Consider the following 13,794-nt stretch of genomic DNA (forward strand, 5'->3'; position numbering starts at 1 on the left):
CAGCGCCGTTTTAACAGCCGTCTCCATAGTATGGTAATATATCCGTTTACGGTACAACGCACATAATGCCCGCTTATCATCGTTATTCGTTATTCATCGATTGTGTATTAGTCAATGGTTATATTGTCAATTACTAAAAGTTAGTAACCCGTACATATTATATGTACGAGTATATACACCAACAAGTGCCGTAAGCATAAATCCCATCGCATACTTGCCGTCTATAATAATATTATGATATTTGCGAAACAATAAAATGGAAAAGTTCTAGAGGATATTCCGTGCCCACGCCATCGTAATTCGCGCCTTTCCCTAAGTCATTGTTTTTGGGCTTGCCAGTCGTTAACAAAGACACCGGATCCTCCTATAATGCACACCGATTATACACAGCGGATATTATGATGTAAGTTTTTTTATGTTTTCTTTTAGCCGCTGTCATTTCTAAGAGTACAAATCTGACTAGTCATCAGCAAACGACGGGGTGGGCGACTTCGACGCCGATCGTGTCCGAACGAGACCAAAGACCCCGTTCGTCGACGGCACCCGTTATCGTGGCGACCGTTCCGACCAACAAGACCGACAGAAACGGTAATGATATTTTTGTATTATCATTATTATTAAGCATAAACATCGTGGTCTTTGATTTTCAAATATGTTGAACAATTATATTTATTTTTGGAATTAGCTTGATAAATAATGATAAAAAATTTGACGACCAAATTAGTCAGAGAATATATAAAATCTATATCTTATATAAAGAAAATGTGCGTAGTTTATTGTCATTTGATACATTGTTTGACTTTTTAATTACAGTCGGATCTAATTCGCCTCCTACCAGAGAAAAATCGCGATCCGAAGTAAAAGTGCGAATTAGGTCGTCCGAACAACATAGGTCCAACTCGAGTTTGTCTCAGACGTCTTCTTCGGGGTGGGATCAAACCGATTCGTCGGGTAAGCAAGCACCACAAACGCTACTACGGTTGCTAGAATGTTGGTTTTTACGAATCTGCTTATTTGGCTGTTTCAGATTGCGTTACCAGAAGATTACTGATCGAAGATTTCGAAAACGAATGCAAGTTAAAAGAGATCGCCGACTCTATTTCTCGTTTACACCCTCGCAACAACAACGGGGTGTTGTCTAAATCTAGAAATCTGGAACCCACAAGGGACACAGACGTCACGAATCAAAAACAGGTAAGTGTTTTGCGGTTGTGTTTGCATGATTTGTCCAATTTGATCGTTTTAAACGTCTGCTATGCCTCCTACAGGTTCGTGGTGATCCGGACGGCTGTGGTTTGGACTTGTTGCGATATTCGCCCAGCTCAGAACTTAGAGTTGAACTGCCGACCGAAGATCTTTTAAACATAAAAAAAGGCTGGCTTATGAAACAAGGAATCGCCGCTGATGTAAGGATCCATTATGAGCAATCGCAAATTATTATTATTAATATCATCTTATATTTTTAAGGAGTGGAACAAACACTGGTTTGTTTTACGAGGTTCCGCATTACTATTTTATCGCGACCCCACTGCAGAAGACCAAGGTATCTTAGACGGCGTTGTCGATCTAAGTTGTGTAACCATGGTCAGTGAAGTACAAGTGAACAGAAATTACGGATTTCAAACTATCGTGAGTCCTTTAATAGATTAGGCTAACCGATATCGAAATTGTCTCATTTTTGTCAATTATTTTTATAGTCTTGGGACGAAAAAAGAGTTGTCTTATCGGCAATAACGTCTGGGATAAGAACCAATTGGGTGTCTGCCATCCGAAGAGCTGCCGGACTAACAGAAGACAATATGTTGGTCAAACCTCCGTAAGAGTTTTACATATTTTTATTTCGCCGAACATGTTTCCTTACTGTTTGCGTTTTAGGTTGGACGGTACCTTGTCATCGTCGAGATCGGTGATTTTTTCATCAGACGATGAGTACAGGACGGCATCTGAGTGTGGTCGACACGAGAGTAGTGATTGGGGAGACACTTTACCGCCTTCGCCACCTCTCAACCGAACGCCCATATCGAAGGTCAAAGAACGAGCCAGAGGAGGTCCCCGGAGTAGAATATTCACGGGCGGAAGTCTGGCTGCGAAGCGTTCAAAGTCTTCACCCCCTGTATCGCCGAGAAGTATATCCGATACTTCTAAATCCGAAGAACTCTTACTGTCTTCTTGTGCCGAATCCGACGACACGAAGGTAAATAACATTGTTAAACGTAATGTTTCATATCATATTTCATCATCATTATAATATTTCAGAGCGATCGTAGTTCTTTAGTCGGTCGTGTCGACAAACAAGCGGACGATTTGGCCGATGTAAAAAAACAACTTACCACCGTACTGTGTCAATTGAGTAACGCCGAACAAGAATTGATAAGACTGCGACAACGCAAACACGACGTGTTGACGTTGCAAAAACAAGTCGAGACAATGGCTACTTCGTTGAAAATGGCTGAAGACATGATCAAACAAAAATCGGACCAACTATCGGAATTTGATTCATTGAGAAAACTGTGAGAATGAAAAAAATGCTTTGAAAAACATATTTTTATTGCCCGATTATAATTTTTTGTTCGCTGCAGTTACAGAGACGAGAAGAAGAATTGGGAAGCTGCTTTGTTGTCTGTACAAAATCAATCTGAGCAGCAAATCGAAGAACTAGAGAGGACCAGAGAACAAGTATCTAGGCTCAGGGGTACATTAGCTGATGTATCTGATCGGTTGGCCAGAGGAATCGAGGAAAACGAATCTCTTTACAGGAGAGTACGCGAGTTGGAAGGCCGTTCTATGCCGATAAACACCTCGATTCGAGACAGCCGTGCCAGAAGCTTAGATTCATTAAGTGATTTGACAAACATCGATTTAGATTTAGATACCGAAAACATGGATAAAGAGAGGTCAGTTTTAGTAGACATAATTTATTCGTTTTAATTGCATAGTATGTTAGCTAAAATTTAACAAATTTGTATTTACAGAATTGTGGAAGAATACGAAGACCTTCGTTGTAGATTTGAAAAAGCCGTCCACGAAATAAGAGCGATGAAACGGGAACTGAAAGAATCGAATGTACAAACAGACATTTTAGAGCTGGAACTCATCAACGCCAGACAAGATATACAAATCAGACAACAAACGTACGAAAGCCAAGCTTCCATGATGGCTGCTAGAATTCAGGATCTGACTACCAAACTCACGACTGCCGACAAACAGGTAAAACCTTTTTGCTTGTTGAATGAAACCAAACCAAGATGTATTGAGTGATTATTTATTTTATGTTTAGATTCGGCTGCTAAAACAAAAACTAACAAAGTCCGACGGCCGAGATAAGCGCAGGTCCTTGTCTTTAAAGGGTCGTGAATCGTTTACTATTTGCAAAGAACTGGAGGAGAAGCTAATCGACTTAGAAAAGAAAATCGGCAAACTCGATTCGAAAGGCATCACCGCGATAGAAAAACCGGAGCCGGTAGACAACGCAGGGTGCCGGGCAAGCACGGTGGCTTCCAGACTAAGACGCAAGTCGCTGGATAGCGCCACGAGCAGTGAACCGATGAAAGTGTTGATTCGAATGACATCTCTCGAAAACCGCGTCGCCGACTTGCAGAAGACCCACCCGGACGCCATGAATATTATCGTGGAGGACGGCGCCGAAACTAAGGACACGGAAGTGTTCAAAATCGAACGGGCCTGGAGAGGTAAATTAAGCGAGATAGCGTCTAAGAGGCGAAAGCTACTCAACGACGGATGTCTGAACGACGAAGCCAAGACCGCGTTGTTAGCTGAAAAAGTCGCTACCGAATCGGTGTTTTTGAACAAACTAAGACAACTGTTGAAAAACGACGCTGCGATAGAAACGACAAATAGACTGAAGAGTCGCCTGGAAGGAAATTTGGATTTGTTCGCGGAGGTCAGTAAAATCGCCACCATAAAGAACAATACCGAGAAGAGAGTGAAGGAGTTTTTGGACGCCCGGTTGAACGCTATTCAGAAGTACAAATGGGACGCCGACGAAGTGAGGACCGTCGCGTACGAGTGTCTGGAGAGCATCGTGTTGGATACGGAAATGCACATGGCGTTAGACTATTACTTCAAAACCCAAGATCTAACCGACAAGGGTAGCGTCATGTTGATACAGTGCGTTATGAACAGAGGTAAGCTGGAAACTTGGCTGAGCGACGTTCGCCAACTGATCGAAGCGCAAATCGAAGATGTCGTACATGCGTTACCGGCTAAAACCAAATGCTGCGAAAACAACAACTACCTGGTGGAGTATTTCGAAGTAGCCGTGCTCCATTGTATGCTGGAATCCGGCTTGAAACTGGTGGAGAAAACGCCCAAAAGCAAACTGGACATGGACGAGGACGGGGCGCTGTCCGAGTGTCAGTTCCTCGCTGCCAAGATCTGTCGGTGCTTGCCCATGCCGAACGACGAGCGGATGTTGCACGACAGCCTCGGTGGCGTCGAATCCGAAGTGATGGCTTTGCGGTCTTGCATGGAGGATATAATTGACAAGAGACAGTTGAATGGCCCCGTGTCCGACCCGCAGCCGTTGCGCAACGAGAACAAGCCTACGTCTTGGATCGAAGACGTGTGCAACAAGTGTCATGACCTGCGTATGCAAATAGCGTCACTGCAGATGTACCTGGCGCAGTGCCAAGAATGTCAGAGGTGCGTTTACCTACAGGAAAAGATCAAGGGCTACGAACAGGAACGCGACGACGAGCTGGAAAACGTGCAGAGACGACACCAGATGGACATGGCGGAGTTGAAGAGCAGGCTGGAAGAGGAAAAGCGCAAATTGTTGGCGGTCGGCGAACAAGAGCAAAACGCGCTGAGAGACCGCGTGAAGAAATTGGAACGACGGTTGAACGCTCTAGACTCGGAGTACAACCAGCAAATGGACAATTTGAGGTTGACCTATCAAATCTCGTTGGCGTCGAACGAGTCGCCTAACACTATCTTGACGGAAGAGTCGACCAGACTTAGGTACCAAACGGAAATCGAACACTTGCGGGTAAGATTTATGTCGTGTCTCGTGTAGTTACTTGACGGTACGGTTTATTGTAACACTGTAATTTACTTAATTGTTTTGACGAAATAGGCTCTATGCGAAAAAGGTTTGCTGGCCATGGAGAACTCGCACAGGCGTATTATCGTCGAACTAGAAGAGAAGCACCGTCAGGAGACCGAAGCGTTGAAGGTGGAGAAAGAACAGGCCCTAGCCGAAGAAACTCACGCCACACTAGCTGGTGAGTAAAAGACAGCTGTATAACGAAAATCATATCGAAGCTAGCTATTTAAGGTTTTCCGACTAACGTTTGTTATGATAATGTTATTATAGCGTTGGACGCGATGAGAAAAGCCCACGAGGCTGAAGTGCAAAAGGAAGTCAGTAAGTTCAAGACGGAGTTTTTGAAAAAGATCCAGTCCAGCCACGACATCGGAGCACTGCACAAAGAACATGAGTGAGTATAATAATATAAAACAACAATCATAATATATTGCCGGTGAACTGCTATGATGACTATCTTATCGGTGTTATTAGAGCCGAAATGGAAGAGATAAAAAAAGAAATACTCTCGCTGTCCGAGAAGTATTCCATCAAGTGCGTCGAGTCTGCCAATTTAGAAGAGGAATTGAAATCGGCCAATTCTCAACTGGCGCAAGCCCAGCAACAAATCATTCAACTCGATTCTAGGTAACATCACGGTGCTCATTTTCTAGGCCCATTCGAAGATTCGTGTGCTTAAAGGTTGTATTACTTAATTCGTTTCAATCATTATAGAAATAAACAGCTAAGGGCGCACTTAATATCCGAGAGCAACGACGTACCGCTGGAGTTTGAGCCAGCGAACACGGACGCTGAACTTGGCCGATTGAAACAAGACATACTGGTAAGCCCCCGTGTCTGAACCTCGAGCATGCAAATGGTTTTACTACAATGATATTTGATTGCATATAATATTTTTAGCGTTGATTTTTTTTTTAAACATTTGAAATTTCTTGTAACATAATTTTAGTATAAAGTATATAGTTTAATATATAATGTATATAAAATACCGAACGAATAAGTCCAATTTCAAATCAGATAAAAACATTTTAGATTCCTCGATGTACTTAAATAATTTGTCTACGTTTCTTTCAACATATTCCTATTCTTTTTCATCTTCGCCTTATACTCTCTACTGAGCTCAATTTTCTACATCACGTTCAATCACCCCAGCTATCCTCGTACCACTATTCCGCATATCCATCTTTTCTCCGGTCTTTCTCTTCCTCTCATTCATCTCCATAACATGTCTCGCTGCCTCTGCCTCGTCTTTTCTCATAACATGACTGAACCATCTCAATCTATTCTCTCTCATTTTCCCCATAATTGATGCAACTACTATACTCTCCCTCGTGTATTAATTTCTTGTATTTCTATTAAAGATAGTAAAAAATGCATAGTCTCTATAAAAGGTGTATAGAAAATTGAACAACTTACCAATAATGACCAATTTACCAATAGACTCTCAAAATACAAATTAAAAAAAAAATCTCATTTAAATATATTTTTATTTTGTTTAATTTTCTCTCGATTCTAAATATCATAATAACTCGCATTTCGATTGCGTTATAAATTAAATACGATTATAACTGTTTTTATATGTTATTGAAATTGGCAAAAATATCTACATTCTGAACGTTTCCGGTGTATTTATTGATTTGCTTTGACGTTTACCTACTTGCTCTTTTATTTGTATTCACACCTTAATACCTTTACCTAAGTAGTATCCTTTCTCGTGTATTATTCGCGTCCTCCGTACCTACCTATCCTCGTGTACAATAAATTGTATAGTATTAATACTTCTGTAGAATCTAAAAATAATAATTAGTAATACCTATCGTAGTTAGTATTTTCTTGTGTATTTTAGTTTTGTATTGTATTTTGTATAATATTATCATGCTTGTTTGTATATTTCATACCTACTCTTTGCTTGACCGCTCACTACACAGCATGGCGAATCGCTTGAAAGCATTTTGAACAGTGTCGAACAGTTCAGCGCTGGCGCAGTAGTGCCTCGAGTCGACCTACCCGTTATTGTAGCGCTGGTAAATAAGTTGCGGCACTTCTCTAGCGACAATCTTCAAGGTACATAATATTATAGACCTGAGACGATTGAGTAAAATGCCATTTTTTTTTAAAAATGTTTGTTTTATAATATAACAATGTGGTCGATGTTCTCGAAAATTAATATTTAGCCAAGTATACCGAGAGTGAATAACGCAGCTCGAACGAATCTAGGCGCAATTCATCGAAACCGCGCGCTGGGGGTGAATTTTGAGTAGATTGTCAAAGCTATTATGAAATTAAGAAAAAAAAACCAACGTCCTTTCAATCTGAGAGCATTTTTTGTTTAACATCATAACATTATTTCAAGGCACAACGTTTCTATTTCCAGATAGTTTAAACAGCGTTTAGTATTTAGCATCAATACATCCATATACGCATTGGATGTTATGACATAATTATAATTAACGGGGGGGGGGGGAATGTAACCTATTTAATACGAGCAGCAATTCGATAGGTACCCTAATGGTGCATATTTTTGCCTTGTTGTCGAACATTTTTCTTCGGTCGTCAATCACAGTCGGAATGTAGGTACATCATAAGTCGTATAGGTTGTTGTACACTTGTACCGCCTAAAGTGATCCAGAGGTCATAAACGTTCATAATGTAGGACGTTAAATGATAAATATTAAAACGTTAAGGTCGTGTTTTAACTGTTTGCAAAACAAAACCTTGGTCGCGGCACGGGTCGTTGGCACGCAATAAAGTTTTTATCAATGGAATGGAGGTCGCGCCTACTCTTAAAAAATAAAAAACGTGCATTACTATGCTTACGGCTCATTATTTCCTGTAGTTTAAACTTTTAACAATGCGGTGCCTACCATAATATAACTTCTGACCTTGTATATAGCTTTACAACAAGTTATGCTGTGTTAGAAATGTCCTATTAAACTTCGCGTAGAAAGTACCTAGGCATTCAACAATACGAACACACGCGGCCTTTTTAAAGTTTAATGCGTTTCTTCAGTTGTAGGTATTTCCAATTTATACACAACATTATTATGTATTTTTTAGACATTCGACACCTCCCACACGTGCAGACAATAGGTCTGATAGCCATTAATATTGCTCGGTGACGGTTTGCGGTATTATAGTTAATTATGGTGTGTCGATTTTTCTTTTGCTGTCTGTATTGGGAAAAATCTGTAGGTATGGCAAAAAAATTCACCCCTAGCAAAAAAAAAAACAATAATTGTATATTATATTATGTCGGTAAACGCAAATACCAACGACAAAATGTGTACCTGTGTAATTAAAAATGTTTTTGCATACTAACGAAATTATTTTTTTAACTTGATTTTTGTAGAGTCCATTGTCGACGAGTCACACGCTGCATCAAAAACGCGTAACGTGACTCTCAAACGGACGGAACCCTCGCCTCTAAATCAGTCAGGTACTTAAGTTCAACATGTTTTCATTGTTAAGGTGCTAAGTGTTGTCACGCACAGACTTGTACATAGAAATTAAACCGACAAACTCCGACGGTGTTTTAAACGACTTACACTAAAGTTTTCCACAAGAGAGTTTACTCATCGCAATGTACCTAGGTACCGCAAGATATGGAATTGTGTAAATAAATATTAATGACTTAAGATCAGCTATGGCTTGCTCAATTAGGCTTACCTTACGATTTGATTAAAACGCCCACCAAATACAACAAACTTAGAAATATTATTTTCAACATAGCATCTATTTATAAAACAAATATGGGATATGTTTTAGTGGCAGCCCGAACCCAAACACAAAACCAACAAATCGACCGACAGTAAATAGCCAAAGTTGCCGAAGCTTGGAAAAAAAATATTAAGTTTAAAATTAAACAAGTTTTGTGCAAAAGAGGTGTTATTTCAACTAAAAAAACACTCAAATATTTAAAAAAAAATTAAAATATAACAATATGATTATTATATTATTAATATTAGCGTTTTTAGGGATTTTTAAAACATTAAAAACAAAAGTTCTTGTCATATTCGACTAAATATTTTGCAATTATAAATAAATTGTAATTATACATACAACGATTTTATTTTTAATTGAATTTTCAGACCAAAAACCATACAAAAAATCCACTCATTTGTTTAGAACTACCTATAATTATCATCTTCGATTTTTGCTTATAGTGCATTTGAAACTGTAAAGGTGCTCAAGTTGGCATGTTTATAATGGACATCTAAAATTAATAATAATAAATTGGAACAAATAGAAGTTTATAAGTTATTAATTATAAAAAATATATCTCTTTGTAAGAAATCAGAACGAGTGATAATTCTGTGCTACGTGACTTTGCGTTTTGACTTTTTGATTTAGTGTTTAAATATTGATTAATTTGTTCATCTTTACAGAGCCGAAGAGGTATCTGACATGTCACAGTAACATTATCAACACTAATGACAGGAGCAGCCGATCGTCTCCGTTTAACCGGTGCAATGGTATTCTGTTGAAGTCTCCGGGCATGTGCGGGATGGTGGCCGACCGCAAGAAAATTTTTGAACAGCGCTAACCTACAAAAATAACAACTACTGTACACTTATTAGCATAACTAGTTGCTGTTTTAGTTTTCAACAAGTGATTCATATTGAATTATATTATTATAAAATTACAAACTATATCAATTAATATTATACTTAATATATAATTTTTTTTTTTGCGTTTCACAAACGCCTATGTGTTCAACAAAACTTATATATTATTATCTATTTTGTATACCATTTATATATTATTATATCATTATTAGAATAGACATTATAAAAGCAAAATCAATTTACAAAACGTTGTTTTGACATTGACATATTATATTTTAATGATATTATTTTTATCGCTACAAGACCCATTAGGCATTTTTATCCAATAGCTGTTGCAGATATTGTGTTTTGTTATTTAATAATAATACTAGTTTTAAAAACTCACGTTTATTATTATTTATTTTTATGTAGAAAATAGCTGTTTTTTTTTTTTTGTTGAATAGTGTTTTAAAACTTAAAGAATTAACTAATGTGTGAATTTTTTTTTTTGCTACAATTTGTCTTGTCAGGCAACTGACAAAACTATTCCTTTTTGACATAATCCATAAAAAGGTCAATTGTTATTTTATAAAAATTATTTTAACCTGCCGTTTGTTTATTCATCAATAACTTATATTAAAAACTATAATAAACATATTGTGTTTTGATAGCTTTCTTTGTTACACAGCCCCTCCTCATCCACATTACAGTTGTTAACTTTATTTATTATAATAAATGTAATTTAATTTTTATTGTTATTGCGAAGCTCAATCTAACAAATATATATGTGTACACACAATTTAGATTTGTTAATTCACATGTTTTTATTTAATATCTTAAACAACCTATCTTTAATTATTATTATTAACAGAGTGTGCAAGATTAGACGTAGTCGTGACAACACCTTTGGAATATTGAACATTTACTTATGAAAACTTATTTAAGTTGTTTAACTTTGCTAGTTTTTCAAAAATAAGTATTCGTTTTCCCTGACAACTTCCCTTGAAATTCAGTGCACTACACAATATTAGGTAATAGCAGCTTTCTTTATAAATTATTTTTTTAGAAAATCCATACTTGTTTATTATTTATACTTTTTTGTTTAAAATTTCCTAAATTTACAAATGGTGTATGACCATAACTTTCAATTATAAAATATTAAGTTGGCATAAATCACTTTCTTTATTACCATAAGTGTCTTTTGTTTTCAATAAAGGTTCAAAATAAAATAACATTTTACACTGTGTTCAAAAATTCATAATTGACACACTACTAGTTTTTATAATTAAATGTTGATAAAAATGTGAAAAAATAAAATATTAAATTTAAAAAAAAAAAAACCTTATACGACTTAGTACAGATTTTGACAAAATGTTAAGACGTTAATAACAAAACAATATCTCAAACAAAAAAATTAATTAATAATCATGTGAAATGCTGTACATAAAACATTAGTATTATACACGTTTTCATCTTCAAACAGACAAATTAGTAGTTAACAAAATAGTTAAAGAAAAATGTAGAGTACATTACCGCCTTTTAAATTAAAAAAATGTATTAATATTGTTTTATTAAATATTTTTATTATTATTGCTTAGATTTTGAGCTATTTGTGCATAAATATTAAACGAATAATTATGAAAAAGATATATCCAAATTTATATTCTAGTTTTGTATTGTAGAGTTCCTCAAAATATATTAATTTATCAACTAAGGTAGTTTAAACGATTGGGCGTTATTAGTGGCTATAAAATAATTATAAATAAGTCATCTATTTTATTTTTCGCTCATTTCCTTTGTACATTGTTAAAAAATTACCTTACAAAAATAAAATAATGATTTAAAAATGCTTGGATAGTACCGTAATAATTAATACCCAAAAATGTTTTTATTTATAAATATAAAAAATAATTTACTTTATTTAATCTTTAGCACATTTACAAAAACATATAATATGTACAATCACCAGCTTTCGCTGCGGTCTGAATAACTATTTGTCATTATTCATCGTTAAATATTTTTGGTTTGAACATCAATTATCCTTAAAATTTGTTTTGCTGTGGGTCGTTTTGTATGGTCCTGTACTGTACACATTTCAAATAATTCTATAACACGACTATACTTTGGGTTGGATGTTAAATCTTTCGGCAAAGGCGGTCTTTGTCCTATAACAAAAATATAATATATATCGGAATTTCTCAGTGTATAAATAACTTAAAACTTACCTAAATTGGCGTCCATGTCTTCACTGATTCCCGTATAATACGTTTCGTCCAATGCCGTATTTATGTTCGGTACAGACAGCGCCATCATCTCCCACAATACCAAACCATAACTAAATATGTCTGCCTTATTAGTGATAATAGCGCCGGCACATTCTTCTCGTTTCAGTACTTCAGGTGCTGACCAACACGGAGTTCCTATGTACGATGATCTATATCCTTTAATTTTGTGTAATGTTCCATCAGCTTTCAGAGGTAAACTAACACCAAAATCGCAAAGTTTTGCGATCTCAAAGTTGTCTAAAAAATAATTAATGAATTTAGTATTGGTAATCATTCGATGACTTTTGAATTAATCTTACTCTTAACGAGTATATTTCCAGATTTAATATCGCCGTGTAAAATCAACGAAGAGTGCAAATATTTTAAGGCTCTAGCAATGTCTACGGCTACTTTCATAATACACTCGGCCGGAAACGGACCTAGGTTTTCTTCTACTCGCTTTTCAATCAAGTCGCATAAGCTTTGTTCACACTGTTCCATAAGCAACACCTTAAAATTAAATTGACAACGATTGGTAGGGAACACATAGCCAGAATTTTATCGACGACTTACCTCACGACCGTCTGGCCTTTTAACAAACGCTCTGTACCCAATAATATTCGGATGGTTAAGCGACGCCAAAACTTTAGCTTCCAATTGTAAACGATTACTGAACTGTTTACGATCTCGGCCAGCTTGACGACTAATTATTTTAGCTGCCCAAGGAGATTGTTCATCTCTTTCTAAATTAAATACACCGACACCTAGAACACAATGATTTTAGTTGCAAACATATGTTATTATTAAGTAAGTAGTTTTTAAATAAATTACCTGTCCCATATCCGATGCGTTCCAAAGCGGGCGTATCAGGTATTTTCGCTGTAGAACGCAGTACTTTTGGCGTAGAATTGTTGCTCATTTTACTTACTTTCGTGTATTTTAATTGTTAACGTTGAAGTAAAAAAAAATTACAAATGAGTTGAATTAAAACTACTATGATTTTATTATACTTAAAAATTATGATAAATAGTGTATTTCACGATTGTTGTTAAAAAAGGGAGGTACTATTCCTTTGTAAAATAAAAATAATCCACGACAAAACAAATGTTTGATCAAAAGAATATAATTTATAATGTAAGTAATTTTGTATAATTTTAGGATAAGGATAATGTAAACACAGGACTACTCACTACGGGCTTCCATTTTTCAAATCATTATTCTTTATCTTTCCGTTATAAAATTCGTTGCAGCTCATGGAAGAAAAAAAGACATTTGCATGGAATAAAAAATATTCTCGCTTAAATACTACGTTTCAAACACATCATGTTTGACAATATAATATTACTATGTAATATGAGTGTTTAAGTGTTATAAACAGATGTCAGATAAACTAATAGCTGATACTTTATTGTCTTTAAGCATTTGAAGAATGAGTTAATTTTTTAATTATTAATTACAAACGCTGTATATTGAAATACGGTAAACTTAAAGTAACAAAAATTAGTAACGATACATGTCCATCAGAATTGAATATGACTTTACCTACGTTTGACCCTTAAAATAATGACCTCATTTTTGGCTGTGTATTATTTAAAACAATTGAAGTTGTCTTGCAAATTAATAAAACTAATTACTATATTGAACAAAATTTGCAATCATTTAAAACATTTTTTTCAGTAATGTAAGGAAACAAAGTTAGGATACAGACAACAGTGCACGATTTTTTAGATATGGAACGCGTATGGCCTATATTTCGAAGAACGTTTAGTATTTATAATCTTAAATGTCAATTTCATATGGAATAAACTCTGAAGTAATCAATAATTTATTGTTCGATTGATATTGATCGTTTTGTATAATGCGGGTACTTAAACGTGTAATTGTTTTTTTTAAGTGCACAATTTATTATTATCTAACTAAA

At 35.8% G+C, this 13,794-nt stretch overlaps 2 protein-coding genes across 4 annotated transcripts in view; one reads left to right on the plus strand and one right to left on the minus strand.

Annotated features, from left to right (window-relative positions):
* Positions 1–10,372, plus strand: part of LOC126847565 (protein outspread) — an 81,816-nt gene extending 71,444 nt beyond the window's left edge. For 2 of the 3 annotated variants that reach the window (XM_050587894.1, XM_050587895.1), the window contains 18 exons: positions 430–588; positions 814–951; positions 1,028–1,194; positions 1,269–1,406; positions 1,468–1,629; positions 1,698–1,816; positions 1,876–2,194; positions 2,257–2,510; positions 2,580–2,894; positions 2,973–3,207; positions 3,278–5,008; positions 5,096–5,243; positions 5,336–5,459; positions 5,540–5,692; positions 5,780–5,888; positions 6,994–7,129; positions 8,415–8,501; positions 9,451–10,372. In XM_050587894.1, the coding sequence (XP_050443851.1) occupies positions 430–588; positions 814–951; positions 1,028–1,194; positions 1,269–1,406; positions 1,468–1,629; positions 1,698–1,816; positions 1,876–2,194; positions 2,257–2,510; positions 2,580–2,894; positions 2,973–3,207; positions 3,278–5,008; positions 5,096–5,243; positions 5,336–5,459; positions 5,540–5,692; positions 5,780–5,888; positions 6,994–7,129; positions 8,415–8,501; positions 9,451–9,608 (4,652 nt within the window). In that variant the 3' untranslated portion in view covers positions 9,609–10,372. The remainder of the gene's footprint in view (positions 1–429; positions 589–813; positions 952–1,027; positions 1,195–1,268; positions 1,407–1,467; positions 1,630–1,697; positions 1,817–1,875; positions 2,195–2,256; positions 2,511–2,579; positions 2,895–2,972; positions 3,208–3,277; positions 5,009–5,095; positions 5,244–5,335; positions 5,460–5,539; positions 5,693–5,779; positions 5,889–6,993; positions 7,130–8,414; positions 8,502–9,450) is intronic. The other variant, XM_050587896.1, reaches the window with a different exon arrangement.
* A 1,082-nt stretch (positions 10,373–11,454) lies between these two features.
* On the minus strand, positions 11,455–13,197 carry LOC126843508 (lymphokine-activated killer T-cell-originated protein kinase). Its single transcript, XM_050581073.1, has 5 exons — positions 12,705–13,197; positions 12,447–12,637; positions 12,194–12,383; positions 11,835–12,131; positions 11,455–11,774 (listed from the first exon to the last, which is right to left on the minus strand). The coding sequence occupies exons 1-5, from the start codon at positions 12,790–12,792 to the stop codon at positions 11,620–11,622; spliced, it is 921 nt and encodes a 306-aa protein (XP_050437030.1). The 5' UTR covers positions 12,793–13,197; the 3' UTR covers positions 11,455–11,619.
* Positions 13,198–13,794: the final 597 nt, after the last annotated feature.

The sequence above is a fragment of the Adelges cooleyi genome, unplaced genomic scaffold, assembly GCF_023614345.1.
Source record: "Adelges cooleyi isolate 19-005CV unplaced genomic scaffold, UGA_ACOO_1.1 ACOO_flye_CR_arks_rails_tigmint_CR_PRNA_108, whole genome shotgun sequence".
NCBI classification, from domain to species: Eukaryota; Metazoa; Arthropoda; class Insecta; order Hemiptera; family Adelgidae; genus Adelges; species Adelges cooleyi.